At 36.3% G+C, this 25,259-nt stretch overlaps 3 protein-coding genes across 14 annotated transcripts in view; 2 read left to right on the top strand and 1 right to left on the bottom strand.

The window, feature by feature from the left end:
- drc1 (dynein regulatory complex subunit 1 homolog (Chlamydomonas)) overlaps window positions 1–7,451 on the top strand; it is a 51,776-nt gene extending 44,325 nt beyond the window's left edge. The window contains exons 13-17 of the mRNA XM_028797347.2: window positions 854–940; window positions 5,429–5,613; window positions 5,764–5,910; window positions 6,710–6,812; window positions 7,299–7,451. Coding sequence (XP_028653180.1) covers window positions 854–940; window positions 5,429–5,613; window positions 5,764–5,910; window positions 6,710–6,812; window positions 7,299–7,355 — 579 coding nt within the window. The 3' untranslated portion in view covers window positions 7,356–7,451. The remainder of the gene's footprint in view (window positions 1–853; window positions 941–5,428; window positions 5,614–5,763; window positions 5,911–6,709; window positions 6,813–7,298) is intronic.
- selenoi (selenoprotein I) overlaps window positions 1–25,259 on the top strand; it is a 788,955-nt gene that overhangs the window by 107,982 nt on the left and 655,714 nt on the right. The window lies entirely within an intron of this gene.
- Window positions 16,444–25,259, bottom strand: part of otofa (otoferlin a) — a 608,533-nt gene continuing 599,717 nt past the window's right edge. For 5 of the 11 annotated variants that reach the window (XM_051924238.1, XM_051924241.1, XM_051924242.1 and 2 more), the window contains 2 exons: window positions 22,166–22,266; window positions 16,444–16,856 (listed from right to left, as the gene is read on the bottom strand). In XM_051924238.1, coding sequence (XP_051780198.1) covers window positions 16,670–16,856; window positions 22,166–22,266 — 288 coding nt within the window. In that variant the 3' untranslated portion in view covers window positions 16,444–16,669. Of the gene's footprint in view, window positions 16,857–16,990; window positions 18,309–21,138; window positions 21,333–22,165; window positions 22,267–25,259 lie in introns of those variants that run through there. The other 6 variants (XM_051924236.1, XM_051924244.1, XM_028797346.2 and 3 more) reach the window with 2 other exon arrangements.

The raw sequence follows: 25,259 nt of genomic DNA, 5'->3' as shown, positions 1-25,259 counted from the left end.
CTTAATCTGTTTTGACACAACTTTGGAGGTATGCTTGGGGTCCTTGTCCACTTGTGACTGAGCTTCAATGTCCTTGCTGAACTCTTGAGATGTTACTGCAGTACATCTACATACGTGTTGGAAAAAATTACACAAAAATTACACAAAGCACAGATACCTTAAACAGTATGCCAAATTTATGCTTTGTTAGTATAAAGTCTGTGGAGGGGTTATAAAGCTTTAAAAGTTTTAAAGAATTCACCCATAGTGTATATCAAGTTCTGATTTCAACTGTATAATATACAATAGATATCAAAGGCTAAACATGCTTTTTGAAATCTTGTTTATTTCATGTAAAGGCTGAAATCAAAACAAACCACCTCATGGATTTTTTTTTTACTATAAAGATTATACTACTTAAATCTTTAAGTGAAATATAAATAGGTTATTTTCAGGGAAATATTTAAAGACATAAATACTTTCAACACCTTAAATTTCAATAAAGACATGTTGACATTTAATATTAACTGTATTGACCTGTACATGTTTGGCTGTCTAATTTAAGTTGCTTAAATATAGTCATTGTAATTTCTTCGCTATTGAAATACTTTATAACGGCAAGCAGTTCAGCCTCCTCAAGAGCCCACAACTAATACAGTATACACGGGCCTGGGAAAGTTAACACATTACTTTTTACAAGTAACGTGGCCCGTTTGTAACACGTTAAAAAATATTGTTGCATCCAGAGCCGGTATTGATGTGATTGTGTCAGGCAGTGCTTTGGTTAGGGTGACATTTTCAATTCCCAGCCCAAATATATATCTTTAGCTCACCAAAGGATACATTATGAAAATCTTGTTCTTTTTTGTTTGAGGCACTGGGGGTTGAAAATGAGGCAGATGTATACAAACTGGCTGATTTCTTGATCAAATATAGAGAGCAACAGATTGCAGAGAACAAGGTAAGTTATTATTGTTACTATTTATTTATCAGGTATTAGTTTGTGCTTAGGGGGTAAAGCATTACAGGATGGAGTGGATGGTGATCAATTAGTTGGCTTATAATTATATATATATATATATATATATATATGTGTGTGTGTGTGTGTGTGTAATTACACTTCTTTCTCCATATTTTCAGATCTGTTATGTCACACTAAAATTTACATCTGTAGCTTTTAACCACTTTAACACTGCTTTGCACATAAACATTTTTTAAGAACAAGCCAGGACCACAACATTGGAGCTGATATACTGAACAATGCCACATCTGATTAACCTATTTATGTTGGAATCAGTGGTGGCAATATTTGCAAAGGCATTAATGACTTTTAAGGTAGAATTTAAAAGTGCATGGGCTTTAACTGTAAAAAAAAAAGACGTGTAAAGTCTATTAAAATAATATGTTGTGTAACAGGAGGACACTTTCTTATGTTTTTTCACAGCCATGTTAATACCAAGGGGCAAAGTACATAGAAGGACATGTGTTTATTTTCCATCCATCCATCCATCCATCCATCCATTATCCAACCCACTATATCCTAACTACAGGGTCACGGGGGTCTGCTGGAGCCAATCTCTGGCCAACACAGGGCACAAAGCAGGAAACAAACCCCAGGCAGGGTGCCAGCTCACCGCAGATGTGTTAATTTTAACCCCAAAAAAGCACACACACTAACACAGAACCCAATGTACAATGGAAAAGACAAAAGTTAAATAAAACCTAATTGGAAATAGCTATGATAGATCAAGACTCTCCATTTATCAGTGAAAGTGGCTCAACTCCTTGCTTACTTTACTATTACTACATGACCACTCTCTGGACTTTCTTCCTCTCACAATGATGCATTGTTCTGGCTTAACTTACAAGTTTGGCCAGGTAGTTCCTCTAGGCAGAAGTGGCTTTAAGCTCCCTCTGTGATCATTTGTCTAGACAAACGCATGATCACTTGTGTGTGGTTGGGGTGGTGATTCTTTAGCTATAGGTAAACCAGTGTGGAGCTTCCTTTAGTAACTACAAATGTGCTTGCACACCTGAACCGTAAATAGCCGATACAGACAGGTTTCTGTGGTAGCTTCTCCATATCAATTATTTAAAATGACAATGTGGTCCTGCTGAGACCAGTCATGGAATTTATACCACCCTTTAATAGCTGGAGAGGAAATACTGGTCTCTTTCCAGTTCTCCCTTGCCTCGCTTTTAATAGTTCAGCAAGGTGATCTCAGACTACTACAAATTAGAACGTGGTACCTGTCAAGGGTGTCCTTTATCACCATTGCCCATTGCAATCACCATTGGCCATTAATTTTCAAAATACATTAGAGATAAAGGGGATTATCAGAGAAAGACTTGAACAGAAAATATCACTGTTCAATAACTTTAACTTCAACTTGCATGCATTGCTATCTAGCTCCAGCATTTAGGCCACATGTATTGGGTGTACATTTTGGACAAAAATCTTTGAATGCCTGTCAGACAGCCATGGTGTCACAATCACTCCTAACTCACTATCCGCTATATTTGGTGTACTCCCAGAAGGGCTTAAAGTGGAGAAGGACAAATTGATTGCAGTTAATTGCCTATACTATCCTACTTTTATAACTGACCTGGTAATTAATATTCCATATTATTTGAACTTGGTAAAAATTAAATTCTTGCTTCAAGGATCTGTTCAATTTTTTTATAATATGGTATGATTTAATTATTAAAATTTTAGAATAAGCATTCATATCTGTGGAAAAGGATATTTTCCCTATTTTTTTCCCCTAAATATTTTTGCCCAAGCTCTTGTCTCTCCTCTCTCTCAGGTAGGATATGAAGTCTGCTTGTTAGGTTTTGCGTTTTTCTGTTTATTTATTTTTTGTTCCCGCTTTCTTTTTTAACTTTCTGATATATGTCACTTGTTAGTAGTCTTACTCTCCCTTTCTTAATAAAAGGTCAGCAGCTTCGGAGAACATTGCACCATTCCACCTACAACACTACTTAACTCTGTTTTGCACGGGGGTTCCTGGCTGTCTGGTTATCATACACCAGTTGGTATTCTCTGTGTTTTGGAGATTTCTGTACAACTTTACTCTGCCCTCACTCATCCCATTGTTTTTCCTGGCAAGTTCTTGGTTGCCAGGAATCCCTTGGCAGTGGCATTACTTTGATGACATGATTGATTCTGTATTATTTCTGAAAAAAAAAAAACACTCTGGACAGAACATAGAAAAGAACATAGGGAAAAAAATTAAGTTTAATTCCAAACATAACTTTAATTTTGGTAATGTGTTCCAAATATCATAAATGTCAAGATTTGAAATTTCTCATATTGCTACTTTCAATCACACCTCTTGGCATCTTGCTGCATGTATCTACAGCTCTTTGTGTACTTCTTCACATGTCTGAAAAATGTACTGTTAGCTAACAGCCTCCATCTGATACCCCATGCTGTAGCCAAGGAACTGATTTTAAAGCAAAAGCAGGCCTTCAACTCAGTTACTCATTTCATAATTTAAAAAAATTTCTCAAATATCACTTCTCAGAATCCATTGTTAGTCCCGCCAATGGCCATACCTAAGCCCAGCATAACTTTGGCAAAGTCCTAGGAACACAAAGCAACTCCTTTTTTCACAGTTGTTGTGAGCATTAGCTGACCTCTAGGGATCTAGAAGGTAATGGCCAACATTATGTCAGTCCTCTGTAGCATCACCCGATCTTTCTCTTATTCTTTAAGGCATTTTTTAGATTGATTGGCCTCAATTAGCCTGGAGGAACATAATACTGTATGTTTCCAAGCAGGCCACAACTTTCCTCTCCTCTGTTCCCAGCTCTTACAGTGTATGTTTATAGGATTTACTGCTGGCCTCCACACACTGGAATGCCAATATATAGTATATCTTGCTATTTCCCAGTGCATCTTTAAGTTTCTCTGTCTTTCTTTTATGGACTGGCTGGGCCCCATCCCTGTCCTATGCCACCCTTTTCCTGCCTGCAAACTGGCAAGACTATCTGAACATGTGACACATTTGTATAATTCCAACTTTACAACTTTAAACACTCTTGGGTAAATGTTATTTAATCCATGGAATAATTTGCTTTTTGGCCTCTTAAGCACCTCTCTAACGTCTCAGGGCAATTTAGTTTTTCTTTATAGTTTATGCAAGTACTGACAGTAAGTAACAATCACAATGTGAAGTAAATTATGTTTTTCGTAACCAGTTTTAGGATTTATAGTAGTACAATGGTCACTTTTAATGACCTACAATTTAGAGCCCTGGATTTTATTGAGACGGCGAGCTGTTACTTTGAGGTACTTGCATGTGTGAGATATGGCCGGCTATTTATCTCGGCCAATACCCCCAGGCCACCAGATGGAGCCCTTCTTGCAGCATGGAGGTACCCCCGAATGCCAGCAGGGAATTATGGACAGTGGACTTTTAATGCACAGCCCTGCTGGATACCACGGGGGCCGCCAGGAGTCGCTGCAGGGAGGCCCAGGGATTGTTATTTGCACCATAACTTGGAAGTGCGTCTTAATCACAACAACACAAAGAATGACGTGCTTCCGGGGTGAAGAAAAAGGATTTTTAGGGAAATGTCCCATGTCACGTGAACAGAGAAGGCGAAACACTTTCGAGTCAAGGACTATAAAAGGACTGTGGGAAATCCCAGACGTCGAGCTGAGTTGGTTGGCAGGGTGGCTAAGCGTCTGGGAGTGGAGGATTGAGTATTGTGTATTGGTTATTGTGGATTTATTGCGTATTGTGGTGAGTAGGGTGCTTTGTGCACTTATTTATAATAATAAATATTATTATTGGACTTTTATCTGGTGTCTGACGTCTGGTCTGAGGGTTCAAGGGGTCACGGGGACCCGTAAACTGTCACACGTTATTCTCTAGTTTAGTCACTTCATACCAAGTGTATAACCAAGGGGGACAGGGCTTTTGCAGCTGCTGCTCCTCGCCTGTGGAACTCTTTACCTCATCACATAAAGGAGTCGTCTACAATTGAACTGTTCAAAACAAGACTAAAGACTCATTTCTATTCACTTGCATTCCATGACCTTCAGTAATACTGATGGTTTCCTCTTTGTGATTATATAACAATACTTTTATTTTTTTATGTATATAACATTACTTCTATTTATTATGTATTTTGTTTTATGTTCATATATTTTATTTCTATTTGTTTTATGTTAATTATTTTGTTTTTCTTTTATTCTATTATTGTAAAGCACTTTGGCCGCAGCATTACTATGTTGTTTTAAATGTGCTATATAAATAAATTGACAGTGACATTGACATATGCATACAATCTTAATCAGATTTCCTACAGCAATGGGAATCAGTAACTGGTATGCTGTGTAAGCAGCTGCTGTTTATGGATATTGCTGCTTCAGGAGCAGGTTAAATAATTTTTTGTAGGGGGGTACCTGCTGCACATATTTTTCTGAAATGTTTTTTAGAGGGAAGATGAAGAAGATGGAAAAATCAATAAGGCAAAATCCCAATCACATGTTAGCATCTGTTCAGAAGAAGCAGCTGAAGGGTCTTTATCAATGTCAGAAAGGTCCACAACTACTGATCTTATTCATCCTAACGATGTGCTGAAAGCTCTGAAAGCCTACACAGAACACTACTGCAAACCCAGGTATGTAACAAAGCAAAGGCTGTGGATTTTACATTGAAAAGTAATGGCTAGAAACTGTACAAAAGTGTAAATTTACAATCCCTGTATTTGGACTGAAAAATCCTATGTCGTACAGATGATAATATAATGCACATGTATATATACACACAGGGATAAACATCCACTCCCAAGTTTTATAAACTATGAAGAACGTAATGATTCTGAAGATGCTGCCTTCTGGGAAGCTATGGCCAATGTGATTCCAGAATCCACGCAGAGAGTGTGGAGTGCTTTGGAGACAGAGCTAGAAAAATACTAGTTAGTACTGCATGCCTTCTTATTTCTTAAATTTGTTAAAGAAAAAAGTTGCTGGAACCTCAAAAAGTAAAATATCAATTGAAGTTATTTATATTGTTTTATTGAACCCTTATGAGTTTTTTTTTTTGCTTCAGTTCGATTTTATGATCTTTTTAAGTACAAAACATATTGATCATGCAGTCTTATATTAGTCAATTTTATCACAGATGTTTAAATTGTACAATGATATAAAATGAACATTTTAAGATAATAAGGTACACAGTGGACATGCCATGTCTATATTGTAGTAATACAGATTCTGATAATGAATACAAAATGTTAGTGCATCCAACAATTGTTTATTTATAATGTGAGAGTATCATAGAGAAATAACAAATTCTCTACAAAATTACTGTACCTACTATTAAAGTTATTACAGCATCATTTATAAGTTTTGTTTATTGCTTTACTCTCTCAATTTCAACAACAATATTTTACAAGTGACAAGGTGGCACATTGTCACATAGATCTGATGCACAGATCCAATGTCTGTTTTTAGATCCTGGGCTCAGTGGCTTCCTGTGTGGAGGTTGCCTGTTCTCCCTGTGCCTGCACAGGCTTTCTTCTCACAGCCAAAGAAAAAACATGTGTTAGTTTAATTGATGATGGTCCTGTCCGAATACAGCCCTTGACAGAGTAGTACCTTATCTGGGTGTGCTAAAGCTGTCAGGATAGGGTTTAGGGAGTTTTTGCTATTACACAAATAGGGATATTTTACCAGTATAATGTTTGGATGACTTGGGCATTTCTTCTGTGACAGCAAAATACTAACAGAAAGGTCAGACTTGATAACTGAGACAGAAGGCCTGAAGCAGCAAAACACAGAACTCCGAATGCTTCTGCACCAGTATATCAACTCAAGGGTAAGAATATTTTGTATATATTTGTAACAGCTATTACACGTACAAATGCTTTGCTGCTTTTGACACTTTACTTGAGAGTGAACTGCGCAGAACTTTGTTTTAAATGAAACTCATTGAATTGTCACAGCTCCAGAATTTCCCATGGTCAGCAATGGAAATATTAAGATCAATAGTTAATCTTCAGAAGACCTCAAAAACACTCTCTGTATTGAACTTTGTTGAGGTGCAGAGAGTTTTATGTGAGATTTCTGGATTTAAACATTTTCATTCACATCTAACAAATAAAAATTATAATGCTACAATATCATAATTTAAGAATTTAATTAATCCAGGAAGAACGTTTTCAGAGATGTTAACTTGCAGAACAACATGATTTTCAAAATAAATAGTGTATGAAAAATTGTCCTTCCACACTCACTCAGCCCATCATGGGTTTGGTTGACACTTTCAACAGTAACCATTAATTCAGTTCTTCTTTCTTCACAGGTAAATGCTGAACTGGAGATTCCACCCACGCAAGTAATGCAGATTGACCAACGTTAAAAATAAAAAACAAAACAACAGTATGTTCCATGCAGTGAATTTTATTTCTAAATTTATTTAAATAATTTAACTAAATAAAGAACCATTTTAAATGTCTTACCACTACTCATTAATAGCAATAATAGATTATTTACCTTTTTACTGTACAGTGTCTAAAAAAATCAGTTTGTGCACAATTAAAGACTGCAGATACAATATCAATGTATAGAAAAGAGTTGAAACATAGCAGCCTTGAAACAATTCATAAATTGTTGGCCAGAGATTAAATAAAGCCATTTGTAAGTGCAGTTCCATAAAATGTGAGAAGCACCTCTTGTGAGAGCCCTATCCTTTTCTCTGTCTGTCCACAGGAAACAACTCTGTCCTGGGTGGATTGATTTGTAACACTTGTTCTTCAAAGAAATTTTCAGCGACAGTTCAATTTATGTTGAGATATCCTGAACAGATCATGCTGTACAAAGTTTTGAAATGTCATAATCTCCCATTGAAAAACACTGGCGAACCTACAAACTCATTTGAATTTAAACATAGGCATAATCAGTATAACTTTCAGCTATGAATTAGTTTACTCTTTCAATTTTACCTTGACAGTTACAGTAACTTGTATATTTTGTATGTTTCCCTTTTTTACTCATCCACAAGTTGCTCAGATCCCCAATACAATGGCAGAGAAAAGGTGCATGCATGCAAGTAGCCCATTCAGCAGCACCTTTCTTGGGCTGCTTTAAAATAAGTTATCCATAAATGTACAAAAATAGTCATTACACTTGAAATGAATGAAAAAGGAAAGCAATTTTGTAAGTATATACAAGACTAAACTAATTGAACTAATATTATCTACAGATTATTATTTTAAAGAGCCAGCATTATCTACTTGCAGTTTAGGATTGGTATAGGAATGTTATTGCAATTGACCTGCAGGCAGGAGATCGGAGCCGCTGTGTATGCAACAAGGACCACGCTGTGGTATAAACTTTCTATGGTGGGTTGCAGCTTATCAGTACCTGAAAACCCTTGTTTGCTTCTCATGTACCTTCAGACACACTGTGCTTTTCCTTAGGCAGTTGCCAGCAATAACCTCTTATAGGGGATTAAAATAAAGCAATAATAAATTGAGGTTTGGCTTCCCATAAAATAACCTTATGGTCCTGTAACATGCACTGTCTACCAATGGCTGCTGGAGGAACTGTCATCTTATCTTAATGGATGTGTCTGTCAGTACATCTCTTCTCAGGCTCATTTTGCCCTCTTTGTACTTGTGGAATCTTTGTGTAGGGAGCTGACACACCAAAATGAGGTTGCACTACAGAATAGTATGAGAATTTCCAAGTCAGTTAATAAACATTTCTATTATTTCTTAAACAGTAAATGTATTTTCTTTGTCTAGTTTTCATTACTAGAGCCGACAAATTATTTTGGTTTCCTTTCACTTTCATTACATTCATCACTCATTTGGTACTGATTTGGTGTGCTGATTAATTCCAACACCACCTCACCACACTTCACATCTGTCAGACTCTTAATTTTTGGGCCACTTTCTTTCATTCCTTTTTGTCCACAGGTAAAAATCTCTTTCTCTTAGTTATTCTTCAATATCACTGTGGCTTCATCTAGTTCAGGTTTATGTAATATTTGCAACATTATGCTTGTTCTTTTTTTAAACTGTAATTACATCAGTCATTTAATATTATAGTTTCTTGCCTTCCATAAGGCATCTTTCCCAGCATTTATTAGCATTTGCAGTTCCTTTTCTATATTTGTCATCTTTTTTTCTCTTTATCCCATACATTACCACATTGTTTTTTCCATTTAGTAGCTAACTTCCTTCATATGTCTTGAGCCACTCTTCATAATGTGTGCAATATGGATTCTTCATCATAATTCCATTATTTCTTCGGAAATTGTAGCTTCCTGTTCTTGGTTAAATGTTTAAGTAACACCTCATGCACTGTCATCCATCATGTTTTTTTTATATATATATTTGCCACACCATCCTGATATATAAAATGACAAAATGTCTAGTACCCATGCCCAGGTGTAATGTCATCTGGGGTCCACAAAATGGTTGCAAAGCCCGATGAACAAAAGCAACAAGAAGCACAAAGAAAGAGAGATGTAAGGCTAGCATATCCGGTAAACAGAGGTTCTTAATGCACAATGTAATTGAAACATATGAACTTACCATTGTACCACTGTGCCCATTTCAGCACACTAGTTTACAATCTATATATATATATAAAAGCCAAATACCACTGACTCACTCATCACGAAATCTCCTGAACCATGAGGACTTGGGACTTGAAATTTTGGAATGTAGGTTCCCTTGGCCCATAGGTGCTCGCCAAGAAACGGTTTAAAAAATTTTGTGGTCCAAGCGTGACATTTGTTATAGTTTTTTAGACCCGTTTGTATGTCTGTCCACTTTTCACAAGAGAACTCCTTAACGGATTTAGATCGGGTTTTTTTCTATAATTTGCTTGAACATTCCACTTGATTTTGTGACTTCTCTCATTGCGGTAAGAATCATAGTTTGCTTGCAGGAGCGATATATTTGCGCTAATCTGAGACAGAGGAAGAGTGAAGTCAGGAGTAGAGAGCTGGGTGGGGCCCTCCTCACTGTCCTGTTTCACTAATACGCGGGAGAAGCCGCGGGGGTTGGCTAGTATTTTATATAAATAATTTATCCAGTAGGTCAAATCTTCCTCCTCCATTACCTTTTTATTTCCTTCCACACACCCCACCACTTCTTTATTTAGTTTATCTTGATCATAAATAAACACCTCTAATTTTATATTGACCCTTTCAAAGACTATAGGTTTATCTCTTGGTGCGCTGTATAGCGCATCTTATAGCATAAGTTCAGCCATCCCCTTTTAGCCACATCTACTGCTGTCACAAAAAACTTTCCCTGCTTTATGTATTGTCAGCATCATTACACAAGGGATGTTCAAAAAGTTTCTGCAGTTTTTTTAAACTCTACTAAGAATTTCAAAAACAAATTACATCACTTTTCTATTCTTTTGCAATTTTCCCAGCGTCATACCAACTTTTTAATGCCATCAGCAAAAAATGTTTTTGGTTGAGCGCATAGCCACCGATGCACTGCTGCTTTCATATCATCATCATCATATGAAAATCTTCTTTCTGTCCGGAGCTCTCTGACTCCGTCACACTAATATGGCCATTTTTTTAACATTTTTATCCACTCATAGACGACTCTACAAGAGAGAATTTTATCCCCATTCTGAGCACACAAAAGCATATGAGAGAACACTGTTCCTCTTTGGTGCAATTTACAAGTTTCACAGCCATCTTCACCATAGTGTGACAACTCGTATACTAAACTGCAAGGGCAGCCGACTTGCCACACAGAATTAGCCACATGACACTCTAAGACACGACCAATTACTACTTCTCTCACCTTCACCATTTCCAACGAACATATAAAAGTGCGGAAACTTTTTGAATGTCCCTCGTATTTTATACCAATTTTGATTCAGAGAAAAAAATAATCCTAAATTTATTGTTGATTTTCTTTGTTGGTAGTAATACTGATGCAACATACACTATAATAATTGCAGGGACCAAGGTCACCTTTATTAATAATATTTCTCTTTTTACCTTCAGGTTCCTTAATTTCCCAAATCCTACTTTCTCTTGTATTTTCTTTTCCACACTTTTGTATTTTGTCTTACTGCATTTGTCTTGTTGTTTCCATATTGAATCCCTAAAAATTTGGAAGTTTATTTCAGCTGTACTTTGTTTTGATAAATTCTTTCACATATACCATGGTATACAGTAATCCCTCACTTATCGCGGGAGATAGGTTCCAAGGCTGACCGCGATAACTGAATTTCCGCGAAGTAGGGACACCATATTTATTTAATTATTTAACGTTTATTTGGACGTTTTTAAACCCTCCCTGTATTGTTTACAACCCACCCTTTACTCTATTAATAACAGGGACAACTGCTAAGCAATATGAAATCGGTAGATAAGTTTACACTTACTGTATAGCGAAGTACACGTAGCTATATATGACGTGATGAATATGCTGCGCAGTAAAAATGATGACGATGAAAGTGATGATCCCCTGAATGCAGTATAAAGAGCACGTTAATATTGAATGAGTGAGATGAGATGAGACTTCCTGGTTAATGCAGCACTGCGTCGCTGAGCCAATCAGCAGCACACAGGAACTTAACTGCGTGCTCTGATTGGGTAGCTTCTCAGCCATCCGCCAATAGCATCTCTTGTATGAAATCAACTGGGCAAACCAACTGAGGAAGCAACTATCAGAAGTAAAAAGACTAATTGTCCGCAGAAACCCGCGAAGAAGCGAAAAATCTGCGTTATATATTTAGATATGCTTACATATAAAATCCGCGAAGTCGTGAATCCGCGAAAAGTGAACCGCGAAGTGGTGAGGGATTACTGTACTCTCACAATTATCTAGATTGAGGAGTGATCCCAATGCTTCACAAATCTACTTGGGTCTCCTTTTATTTTTTTCAGTTCCTCACATGCTAATGTTGGTTATTCATAAATAATTCATAAATTTACTAAGTGACAATTACTTCTCTTATCCTAATTTTTCTAATTTCTCAATTCATTTGCCAGAATTGAATTATTCAACATTTGATTGAAGTATACTTCCTCATAATACCGTACTAAGTTTCATTATGCACTTTTTAAATGTGCCCTATAAATTCCAGGAGGATATTAATTACTTTCATTATTTTTTGGTAATTTGTTAAATGTTTTCTATAACCGGATTTAAAATTGCCAAGTTCCACTTTATCTTGTATATAGTTTATTGGATCTCTGAAAAAGAGTTACATTTTATGTATTTTATGTTATTTGCTCACATACTGTCCTCATGTGTCTATTTAAATGAACTGGACATCTCAGAATAAGGAGTTGCAGTGCAGCAAGGCAATTATAAGTCAAAAACCCAACTAAATTTAATTGTATCATCAATCAGATTGTTTGGCTTAAATTCTTAGCGTAAGTTAATCAAACAATGGTTAACATCCCTAGCAATGAGACAGTTAAGAGGATCACACAGAGTGACTGAGAACAATGTCAGAGTAATCTTTTGTAGTTTGAGAATTAGTTTCTGTAAAATATTTTATTTCTTTGGAATTTGTTTAATATAGTTACAAAGCTATACAAGATTATAGTTAGAAAGATTGTAAATGCATACAGTATGAGAAATCAGGAGTAATTTTGTTAAAAAGACACCATTCAGCCCCATATAGTTTGCTGATTCCTTTTTACCTCGAATATACATTTCATCAGCACTACCTGGTAACTTGCACCATTATCTATAGTTATCTATATAAAGACATTACTTCCTCATAGTTTTATGAAATATACCATTAACCAAGTTCTATCTTTGGCTGCATGTTCCAATTGAAATCTTCATTCCAAAATAACAGATGGCCCCACTATACATACCAAACGAACACTTGCTACATGCTCCCATGTCTCAGCATCTGCTAGCATGATATGGGATGCAGTTTTCAAATTCATATAGTAGTCTGAGTGCTATACCAGAAGCAATGAAGGCAAGGCAGACATCAGACTTGAAGGAGTCAAGGGCATAGTAAGACATACCGAGACACACACAGAATGTTCATGTCTGGCAGTTTTGAAGTAACTAATTAATCTAACAATGCTTTTTTAAGTTGGGTGGGAAATGAAAAATCCTCCAAAGTAACCCACACAAGACACAGAAGGAAGATGTAAACCATACACAAGGATGGATTAAAACCTATGGCTAGGAGGCATCAGATTACTCCAAGAGCCACCATGGTTGGTTTGGGCTTCGCATCTAACACTCTTGGATTAAGGCCACAGTCTGCTGAAACCATAAGTGAGCTCAGAAAATTAATTAACAGAACATTCATTGGTGGTTAATTTAATGAACAGACAAATTACTAATTTTAGAATTGTGGGAATTCAGGAACTATCCTAGTTGAGGCAACAGTACATTACAGCTCACAGCCACTGACGCACTCTGAGCTGATCTGAAGTTGTCACTCCCAAGAGGTCTATTAATTTCTGGGATGCTGAAAACTGCAGTGCCTACAGAAAAGCTAGACAGATAGGGGTAGATCTTGTTACCTGTCATACGTCATACTAGGCTACACACGTACTGTATAACATGCTTATTTATTTATGGAGGTGAAAGTTCCTGGAGCTGTGAGGCTACAGTGCATCATAATGCAATCCACTAGTTCAAACATTAGAATTAATATCCAAGTTTATTTATAAGATCAAAAGAGAAATCTCATACTGTTTTGTCATGGTAGGGTCCTATGGTGTCCCGGTTTTCCCTTTAATGCTCTTTATTATAAGGACTTCACCGGAATGCCTCAAATCACATACACTTACCACACTAACAGGTACTGTAGTTCAACACTTCCCCCTTTCTTTTATATCTGTAACTTCAGGCACTTAGGTAGAGTAGAACAACAGGCAGGAGAGAAAACTGTCCATTTATTCCTCCATTATAGATTTTAAGTTTTAAATATTATAAATAGCTGCGGTGGGTTGGCACCCTGCCCGGGATTGGTTCCTGTCTTGTGCCCTGTGTTGGCTGGGATAGGTACCAATTAATTCTTAATTGACAATTTGCAAGCAATTATCAAAATAGTAAATATTAATCTGCTGTACATTACACATACCTAAACAATTTAGTTTATTTAGTAGTAGAATTAGGAATACAAAACAGCACATAGCTCATGTAAAAAGAAAGACATTCTTTAAAGCATTTGAAGTGATACACAGGAACTGTACTGACACTTAAAAAATTAAAAGGAAGAATATTACCAATCTGATGATTGTTTGTATATCTCTGCTAGAAATTACTTTTGTTTTCAGTATTCTACACCATTTATTACATTTTAGACATTACAGTAAACTGAAATCTAAACTTAAAATATTTTAGTCTGGTCTTATGTGATTATTGGTATTTATATTTTTATATTCATTATTCCTATTTAAGAAAATGATTAAAAGAAGATATTAAAACAATATATTCAAAGAAAATCTGCACAATTCATGTGAATAAAGCTGTTCTTAAGGAACAGAGACATGTGTGCCTTACATTATGCGGAGGACCAGACTAATTTAAAGTAATGAAAGCAGCGGACCCCCTGAATACCCAGTCATGCTGCTTATTTATTTCTCTTAACATAAAAATGAATATAAGTTGAATTGTTACATTCTGTAACAGGATAAACAGTCTTTGTCTTTAATAGCCACAGCAGCTATTGGATTTTACTCCAAACGATTATTCAATTGTTAGCTAAGCCTTCTCTTATCAAAATCATTATTTTAAACAATTTAAGAAAGGAATGAATCATTATAAACAAAAAACTAACTGCAGCAAACATCAGTACCATAAAGTGCACAATCAAAAGCTAGAAGAAGCCTCCAAAACAAGAAGACAAAAACAATGTGAGGAAGTGTGCATGTGAGAATGCAAGGAAAGGAAACCGTCACTATATTTCTTTTCTTTTCTTATACAGTATATAGCATCTTTAACAACATCCACCATTACCATGGACTTTACAGTATCCAGTATACAACAAAATCAAAACAGCAAATATAAATAAAACAGAATGAAAGAGAGCAGACAAGTCAACCCTTCAGTTTAAAGACAAAACTTTCACTAGCTTAAGTTGTAAACATTCATATTCAGAATAATATGCTTTTTTATATGCAGTTTGTCCTCTCATGTAAGAAAGACTATTTCTGTCCAATATCTGATCAGATGCATGGCTGCAGGCAAAGGAAGGCAGTAGATGGAAGAATGGAAAGGCTGAGAGAAGCAAGCACATCTTGTAACATCAGCACTCCAGCAACATCTACAAAGAGTAGCAACTTATGGCAGATGTAGAGACCTGCTGCTTGAATGATGGCAGCCCTGAAGATGGAACTAGGAATTTCATTCATGCTTCTGAAAGGCCAGGGTAGGGAGTAGAAAAGGATGCAGGAACTTTTTTCACAAATGAGCATCTGATTTAGGGACTGTGGTCAGCATGTAGGATCTAATGGCTACTATTTCTCGAAGTTCCTCACTGGTACAGCATCACTGAACAAAAGTGGCATAGAAATTTTGCTTGAAAGGAAAAATTCCCACTCCCACAACCTGAATGATTTGAAGACCACTATTAGAAAATGAACTTTGCTGATGACATCACGAAAGTACACCTATCATTAACTGCGATGAGTCAGCTTACAGAGAAAAGACCCAGCACCTAATGATGTGATGTTCCAATGATAACTTGGCCTTGAATATCATGAAGACCAAGGAGCTCACTGTGGACTACGAGAAGTTTATGGGTGTTCACATTTCTGAGGATTTTTCATGTCTCATTTAACATTTCTGCCCTGGTCAAGAAGGCACAGCATAGCATCACTGGGGGGACCTCTCTTCTTATTCATGATATGTTTACATTTGACCTTCTTGGAGGTGGTAGAGGAGCCTGCGTATCAGCACCAACAGGCTCAGGAACAGCTTCTACCTTGCAGCCGTCACCCTGCTGAACTCATAATCCACGTTTTCCATGTCACTATAAAACCATACATGTGCACCCTAGAATTCTTTACCCAGTGCAGGCCTATCATGTTTGCACTATAGTCTTGCACTTTTAATACCTCAGGACTATCTGGTCTTTGCTGTACCTGTACCCGTACAACTGTCGGGAGATTACTGTTTCTATGATTTAAACTGTTCTCATATTTTACTGTACTTAATTCTATTCTCACCATGCTGAACTTACTGTATACACTCCACATTGTATTTTAAGTCCCAATTATCATTCTATATGCACTCTTGACTTAATCATGTCCGTACAATCCCTCACTGCTATATTATTTGTTTTATTTATGTGATTACTTGTCGGTTACCTCTATTTGTAATTCTGCTTAGATGCAAAACTGCATTTAATTTTCATGGCACTTGTGCTCAATGACAATAACGTTGAATCTAATGAAAGTGACTTACTTCAAAATTTCTAAGGATGTTCATTCGGAAAACCCCACACCCATTTGGGAGAAGGAGAAAGTACATTGGCCATCGTCTTTTTTACACAACTTAATATTTACAATTGGTCTTTCAGGAAGCACATTTTTTGATGAGAGTGCATCTATGTATTTTTATTATACTAAACTTGCTCTGATGTTAGAAAAGCTGGCACTTACCTTTTATATGTCATGCTGGCCAGCAGAGTCAATGCGTATAAAATACTAAGTGCAATAAAGTTTTGCGTCTGTTATGTGGGTATAAAAGACCACCCCATTTACCTTCCAGCATCCACCATTTTCTCACTAAATACCCCTGGTAGGGAGTATATGAAGAGTCCAATAAAAAGAAGAAACATCAGAAGAGCAAGAAATCCCAGACAGGGCCACTTGTAGTTTCTCCAGATGAGAATCCAAGCGAAACGGAGGGGGTTCATCATCCATGACAGACTTGTATTTGGGCGACTGGAGAGACAGGCCAATAAATATTTATTCACTTAACTGTTTATTCATTTTTTTTTATCAATCATAGTTAGAATGTGAATACAGACAAACAAAAAGAATATCATACACACTATAAAATAGAATTATAAATACAATTTTTTCTTTTTTTTTTGGCTTTTAATATAAATAAAACAATGTTATTGCAGAGACTTTGAAATCAACACAAAAAACAAACCCATCAATCAACACATAAATAAATAAATACCCCCCATCCCGTTCCTCAGCGTTTTAACATATAAATCCTAAATAGCTAGAGAGCAAATAAGCAAAATTCACCTAGAAACTGCACACAGCAAATCCAAACCAAACCTACACGGACAGACTACTCAGCTTCATGTGGTGTGTGCATAGCAAGTCTGTCCATTTGAAAGACAAATACATAAATCCTGAATGAAATGTGTTCGATTTGGTGTATTTCTCTTAGGAACTGGAACACAGGTGCAGATCTCTGGTTGTCTTTTATGCCCCAGTATTTTTAAAAGACAGCAAAGTTATGGAAGAAAGTCAATTTCAAATGCCCAGCCAGTCTAAGAAGCTCACCATTGCCTCGGGTGTCAGTAATAATTGGTGCTTTAAAGGTGAACCATGGGCCATGGTAAGCAAACCCTTGAAATTAGCACGACTACCCAGCTGCCTAAATAATGAACTTCATTGTCTTGTCCATTGTGCTCTTTGTCCTATTAATATAAATCAACAAGTGTATTGTGCTTTATACACAGGCAGCTTAATCATGAGAAACAGAATTATTATTGTCTAAGAAATTACTTTTACAGCTGGTATGTCTTTAGGAAAAAATGATAATGTAAAAAATCAATTTACTGTATGCTTTGGTTTAGACAAAATATGTCATTTTATATTTTAATATTTTTATGTGATGGTGGAGGAAAAGATAGAAATGTAAACAGTAAGTAGAGGGCATGCATGCTGTCATATCACATCAGCCATAAACTTTACATCTGTAAACATGTCTGTGCTTAAGATTTTCACACAACTGTGCTTCCACAAACAGCCCTGGGTATTTTCAGTGTGGAACAGAAGCAGCTAACCCTATTCTATTGAAGCAGGGACCATGCTGGATTGCAATTAACACCACTTCTTAACATAAAACATAATCTGGAACACAACTCAAACTGTGTTTTCAACCAAGCCAAAATGGAAAATATGTGCCTGTAAAAAAGAAGGGAAAAAAACACAGGCTTCCAGTGTCTGTTTCATATGGCAGGGCTTCTTCTTTAAGCTCCCAGCAATTTCTTGACCATATAACCTGGCATGCTGTACAGAAAAAGGCCAAGCATAGCCAGTGCCAGCAAGGCCAGCACGATTTTGATGATGAGCCACTTGTATCGGTTACAGATGAGGTACTTGATGGATTTAAGCGGGTTGAGGAACCAGATGAAGGAGGTGTCGGGCCGGCTGTTCAAAGCAGGTGCAAGAGGAAGAAAAAGAGATTTCAGCTGGTTAGTAGTTAGTAGTGGTACTTTGCCATTAGCACACTCGCCATGCTTCACAGCATCTAACAGTTAGTATTTAAAACATAAAACCACACCTTATGGGATTAACAGTAGAGACAGCTTAAAACAAAGCATGCAGTGCAATATACAACAGAGGCTGCAGACATTCTGCTTATGTAGAAAGGCACACTTTTCAATACTAATATGAAGGAGGAATTACTACCATTTTGAGCTTTTACAGAATATCGTCTCCCTCCATATGACTGCATTTTACAAATACTACTACAGTTGAAACCACATTTTGATGACATTTTGCAAATATTTCCCATTTATTTCAAATATACCTAAATGCTGCAATATGGGAATAATTCATTTGAAAGTCTTTTTAAGTTGATTCCAGTAAGTTTCATATAGTGCTTTTTTTATTAGATCCATAGCAAACAACTAACATTAAGAGTGGAATGATACAGCTTGGGAAGAGACAGGCTAACTCTAACACAGCTCATATTGTTCTAGTATACTGCAGAAGGGTACATGCTGATTTAAATTAGTAAAAGCCATCTACTGTTAAAAATGATGGATAATCTTCACAAAAAGTGAAACTGTTATATAAATCTATATTATACAACTAAAGAAACAGGGGGTGGGAGAAATGCACAATGTGCGATATAGCAAAGTCTCTACGAAAAAGAGGCCTCTACAAAACAAAACTTTCTATAATGCATGCCGAGTCACTTTTGTTCAGAAGATGGAAGGAGAATGATGACCAAGCATGCTGCATTTGAGTAAGTAAAAATAGTATTGTATATCAACTTTTTATAAACCACTTCTGAATCCTCGTAACATTGCCAAATACTACATACAGTATGCTGAGCTGTAGTAATCCTGTGACACTCCCCCAAACTGTAAGCCACGGTCTATGATACAGTATGACCTATAAGAGCAGCTGTGCGCAACCTGCGGCCGTACGGCCGCATGCGGCCGTGGGCAAGGACTTTGGCGGCCGTGGACGTGTATATTAAAGTGTACGTAATGGCGGCCGTGCAGGTGTAGGGTCTCTGGACTCCAGCGAGTAAGGGGTCAACGCCGCGGAATCTTTGTCGGCCGGGTCGGTATGGTGACGCCGAAAGCCGATTTGCTTACTTGAATATTAAGTTCGGTTGAAATGGGCTGACACCCAGGAGTACATTTGAAGTCACGTGACTAGCCGCTAGCCAATATGGAACTGAGAAGGAAATGGGAGTGTACGCCTGTACGGCCTTGTGGCTAAGTCCATACACTGCCTATCGCCATTAGCAAACGGTCATCATATGTGCGAAGCAGCGTTTTCCAGAATGAAATATCTGAAAAACAAGTACCGAACCCGATTGGTAGACAGCAATCTAGAGTCTGGAATACGGCTAATGGTCTCCAGCGAGTCCCCTGACTTTGCAAGTCTGTCTGCAAACATGCAAGAGCAAGGAAGCCATTAATGGCGATGTTTTCCAAACTTCCTGAAACAATTGCTGTAAAGGTTTTTTGTCCTATATGACGTTTCGTAGACATTTTTTTACATATGTAGACCAGTAAATTGAATATTGTCAGATATATCATACTCTGTTTTAATGTGTAATCTGTAAATTTTTACATAAATCATAAAACATTATTAAGTTTACTTGGACTTACTGGCGGCCGTTATTAAAGTAAAAAGTCTGTAGTGCGGCCGTTATTAAAGTAAAAAGTCTGTAGTGCGGCCGTCAATAGCGGAAAGGTTGCGCATGCCTGTATAAGAGGGTATTCACTGAGGTGCCCACTTTTTCAAAATTGCCTGCTGTTTAGAATGTTCTCCATTATAAATTTGCCTTACTATAGATGGTTAATTTAATGTCTCTCTCTCTTTCTCTCCTGGTTACGAGTAATAAAGTACCCAACTTTAACCACTGTCATTCCCAAAATACTGGAACAAAATTCAAAAATTTGCAACTCCTGCATTTTCAGAAAATGTCCATACTCTTTTTTTTCCCCTCTGTGTTTATCATCATAATTCCATCAAGCTTCAGGTTAATATGTTATTTTTTTAGTTTAAATATATAGGTACATTATGCTTCTGTATAAGCTTGTATGTGTGTAAAACAATTAGGCTCAAAAATAGCAGGGACTTATTGATTAAATTTAATTTCCCCAAAGTAAGTTTTATGTGTACAATTAAAACCAGAAACAAATCTATAAATAAAAAATTAAATTACAGGAAATCTAATGATTCATTATAGAAACAATACATTCATTATTAACTGAAACTCAAAAACTTAGAGCTCTCTGTCATGTCAACAATATCAGTGTCAGGGTGAAAATCTAAAAAAAAATTAGCACCGATTATTTGTTCAGGGTGGAGAAAGGATGTTGAACTGCAAGGGGCCTGCTGGCCTACGTTAGGTAACTGGATTTTTACTTGAAGATTTGCTGATGACCATAGGCACTAAGGGATTATTTTCCATTGCACTGAACTTAACCTTTAATTGATCAAATCTATATTAGATATTATTAGATGGCATGTTGTCATTATAGCATGTTTACTTATCAGAGTCATCCTACTATGAATACTGAAATAAAGTAACAGTTAAAGTAACTGGATTCCTCAGTAAGATACGTGAATAACCAGTTCTAGAAAACAGAGTACATCCTAACTCAATAGCAGATTGACACTGACAGTATCCCTCACAATGTAAAGACAAAATAAGAGGAAATGGATGATTGAACAAGACTGGAGGTTTGAGGAACAGATAAGATAGACAGAAAAAAGGGCTGAAGTTTACATTTCTCCAAGCATCAGGCTCCAAGGAGTTTCTTGACCAGGTAACCAGGCATGGAGTATAGGAAAAGACCCAGCATAAGAAGGAGGAGGACCAGGGCTAGGATTTTCAGTATCAACCAACGGTAGTTGTGCCAGATGAAGTACCGGATAGATTTCAGTGGATTCATGAACCAGATAAAGCTGGTGTCTGGACGACTTTTTTTAAATTGGAAATGCAGAAAAAGTTTTGGAAAAAGGAAGGAAAGGAAAAAGCAAGGACAGGGAATTTAAAGATACAAGGGAGAAAAAAACAACAGGATGAGAGGAAGAAAAAAAGAATGGTTTAGTTAAAGAATAAAAGCAAAAGTGTGGAATATGCTGCCTATAACTGAAAAATGTAGCTTATGTATTTAGCAGTGCTGAGATGCTTTTAATAACTGTCTAATTAAAATGTAATTAAAACAGACATTCACAACTTAAACATCTTAATGTATTTAAAGAAAAAAAACATTAAATGAATTAAATTGATACAATACATTTACATTGTTTTAGAAACCTTATTTTTTTTATGAGTAAATACATTTGTTGATTCAAATTTTATGTAAATTTTTAAAATAAGAAATACAAAAAGGGAAAGGAAATCAAAACAAAACAAATAAAGTGTGTTTATGGATGCAGGTGTCCACAACAAGATGGCAGTTGACTCCATGCAAATGACATAGTGTGGTCCAGAAAAACTTTAGCACAGATCACAAGCGCAATATTAAGTTTAAGCTTCTGACAATATGACATTTTTATGTGTCAGAAGCCCTAAAGTAGCATGTAATACCAACCTAGTATCACACCAAAGCTCGAAATTTGAGTGTTTATCCTTAGAGGTATTCGTGAAATTTAAGAGTACAAATTTATCACAGGCAAAGAAAAATGATATATTACATTTGACTCTGTATATTTTACTAATGGTGCATAATGATATCTGGATATAAATAAATATTGTGTAGCTTAAAGTGTTTGACTAAAATTAGTTGGAAGGAGATATTCAGACTTACTTTGGTTTCTCCAAGGGGTCTGGTTCATTCCGTGCAAGGCCTGCGGGGCTCTTCTCTGCTTCTTCAGCTGTTAGTAGGTGCAGCTCTGCCTCCACTTTGCCCTATAAGAAAACATATGAGCAAATATTTTCTAGACTTACTATGATCTAACAACAAATATAAGATATATTTTGAACATTTAAAACCTCTCAGAATAAAAAGGCAATTTTGACAAGAACAGGACATTCAGTTAAACATGCCTAGCCAAAGCCAATTTATGAAACTTTTACAAAAATTTATTAAGTTGAGAAATGTTACTGTTGACTATACTTTTGGGTAACGTTATTCCACATATCTATTGGTTCTCTAGGTGAAGAAAACATTTCTAATGTTTTGCAAAATATACCCTTATCCAACTTTTATCTGAGGTTGTACTAGTTTTACAACTACAAAGTAACAGCTGGATAACCGTTAACCCTACTAATTCTCTTAATAATTGAAAAGACTTCAGCCTATTAATTATAGTTTGCGTAAACCAGAAAGAACAATCACTTCAATTTCCTACAACCCCTTAAAACAATCTATTAGCCATTTTATGGACTTCTACATACATAATAAAACTGAACATAGATAATGCTCCACAAGTGTGCTGTACAGCCCCCTTGATATTTTCTCAGTCCCATGTGTTATGTGACACAACATCTCTCTGGCCTTCTTAAATGCTTTACACTGTCTATGTGTAGAAAGTAATGAGTTTCAAGTGACTCCTAAGACCTTTCTATAACATGTACTTTCAAGTGCCAGACCCCATAGTGCATAATCATATCTTATACTTTTCATGCCTTAACTTGTAATACTTTAAATTTATTTACTTTAAAATCCAGCTGCCAAACTTGTTTGAGTCTGAATTGTGTTCAAGTCCATCCACATTGATTTTAATGACTCTAACATATGTAACAATTTTGTTTTAATATCATTCTTTTCATCAAAATCATTTAAATAAATTAAAAAGAGCAGCAAGGCTTAACACAGATGCCTGATGGACTTCACCTTTAGGATCACCTAACATGGAAAGGATTGCTCACCCCATAACCCTGTGCTTTCTTTGATTGGGTCAGCTTTGTTAGCACACTGAACCTTAAACTAAGACTCTTATTATTTAAAGTCTGTTGAGAGAGAGACAGAAATATTGCAGAATAGGGGAAAAAATGACCCAAAAAGAGTCTTTGGAGGAAGAGGTAACACTAAGGGTGATTTTAAAATATATAGTGAAATAGCAGATGCTCTAACACTTGCATTTTTTGAAGGTTTCACATGTGAAGAAGTGGATAAGCTCCCAGTGGTAACAGGGGCTACTAAGGAAGTACTGAGTGATTTAGAAATTGTAGAGGAAAGTACTGTTTAAATTAAAAAAGCTGAACTCTAACATATCACCTGGACCAGATAATATTTATCCTAGAATCCTTAAGGAGGTGCATATGAGTGCATACGTAAACCCCTGATGAATTTTTCCTGAGTTAGTGCTTACTGGGGAAAATTCCTCACGACTGGAAAATAGCAAAAATTAGTCTGTTATATAAAAAGAATGATCAAGGTGGTCCAAGTAACTATAGGCTAGTAAGCTTAACATGCACAGGTAAATTATTGGAAGGCATTATTAAGGAAAAAATTGAGCAGAACATGGCAAGAACAGGAGGTCTAATGAACAGTCAAACATGGGTTCATACATGGAAGGTTGTGTTATACTAATATGCAGGAAGCAAAAAAAGGATACGATGGGAGATGCATATGGTATGATTATTTCATAATGTCCCACATAATTGACTAGCAATAAAACTAAAAGAAGTGGGAGTTCAGGGAAAGTGTGTAAATGGGTGCAGAATTGTTTAAGATACAGGAGGCAGAGGGTGATGGTTCAAGTAACCCTATTGGAATCAGGTGATGTTACAAGTGCTGCCCCCCAGGGATCAGTTATGGGGCAGCTTTTGCTTTTTATATATATATATATATATATATTATCTGGACAGGAATATAAAAAACAAGTTGCTTAAGTTTGCAGGATATTCTAAATAAGGTGGGATGGCAGAAATCAGACAAATCATTGCATTGTTGGAAGTAGAAATTTTAGATTTGAATACACAATGAGAGATCTGAAACTTGAAAGTTGAGAAGCACCTAGGATTTACAGTGGACTCATCACTATTAACACCCAAATAGTGTACAGAAGCCATTAATAAAGCTAACAGAATTGGGTTGGGGTCAAATTATATAGCACTATGTGTAGAGTAAAAGTAAAGTGAGGTTATGCTTAAGCTTTATAACACACTACTGAGGCCTCACCTGGGGCACTGTGTATCATTTTGGTGTCTAGGCTATAAAAAAGACATAGGAGTGCTAGAAAAAGTCCAGAGAATAGTAGCTAAGCTGATTTCAGGGCTGTAGGGTAAAACGTAAGAGAACATATTAAAGGACTGGAACCTTTTTAGTTTAAACAAACAGAGATTAAGAGATGACATTATTGAAGTTTTTACAATTATGAAAGGAACTAGTACAGTGGATCGAGACTGTTACTTTAAAATGAGTTCAACAAGAACATAGGGACACAGTTGGAAACTGGTTAAGGGTAAATTTACCACAAATATTAGAATGTTTCTCTTCACACAGGAGAACCACAGACACATGGAATAAGTTACCAAGGAGTGTGGTAGACAGTAGGAGCCTTCAATACTCATCTTAATGAAATTTTGGAGAAATATAATGGATAGGACTGGTGAGTTTTGTTGGACTGAATGGCCTGTTCTTGTCTCAGATTTTTCTGTTCTGATTTTCTAATGACTACAAAATAATTTCAAACAAGCATTGCATATCCTGCCTTTAACAAAGTATAATGTACCAGTGGGACATGAATACTAATGTTTATTTGAGGTCCACTAACTAGCTAGGCTTCTCATTACTGATCTATAAAAATGAATAGTATTTTTTCAAACTTTATTAATATTTCTACCTATTCAGTAAAATTAAAAGCAAAAATACTCGAATAAGCATCCATTACTGAACATGCTTAATGCAGTGAAGTGATTGGAGTCTATAACAGCAGCATAGTACACAAGGTTAG

Source organism: Erpetoichthys calabaricus, chromosome 3 (assembly GCF_900747795.2).
Source record: "Erpetoichthys calabaricus chromosome 3, fErpCal1.3, whole genome shotgun sequence".
Lineage (NCBI taxonomy): Eukaryota > Metazoa > Chordata > Cladistia > Polypteriformes > Polypteridae > Erpetoichthys > Erpetoichthys calabaricus.
The sequence above is the reverse complement of the archived record's forward strand: the minus strand, read 5'-3'. Positions and strand labels throughout refer to the sequence as shown.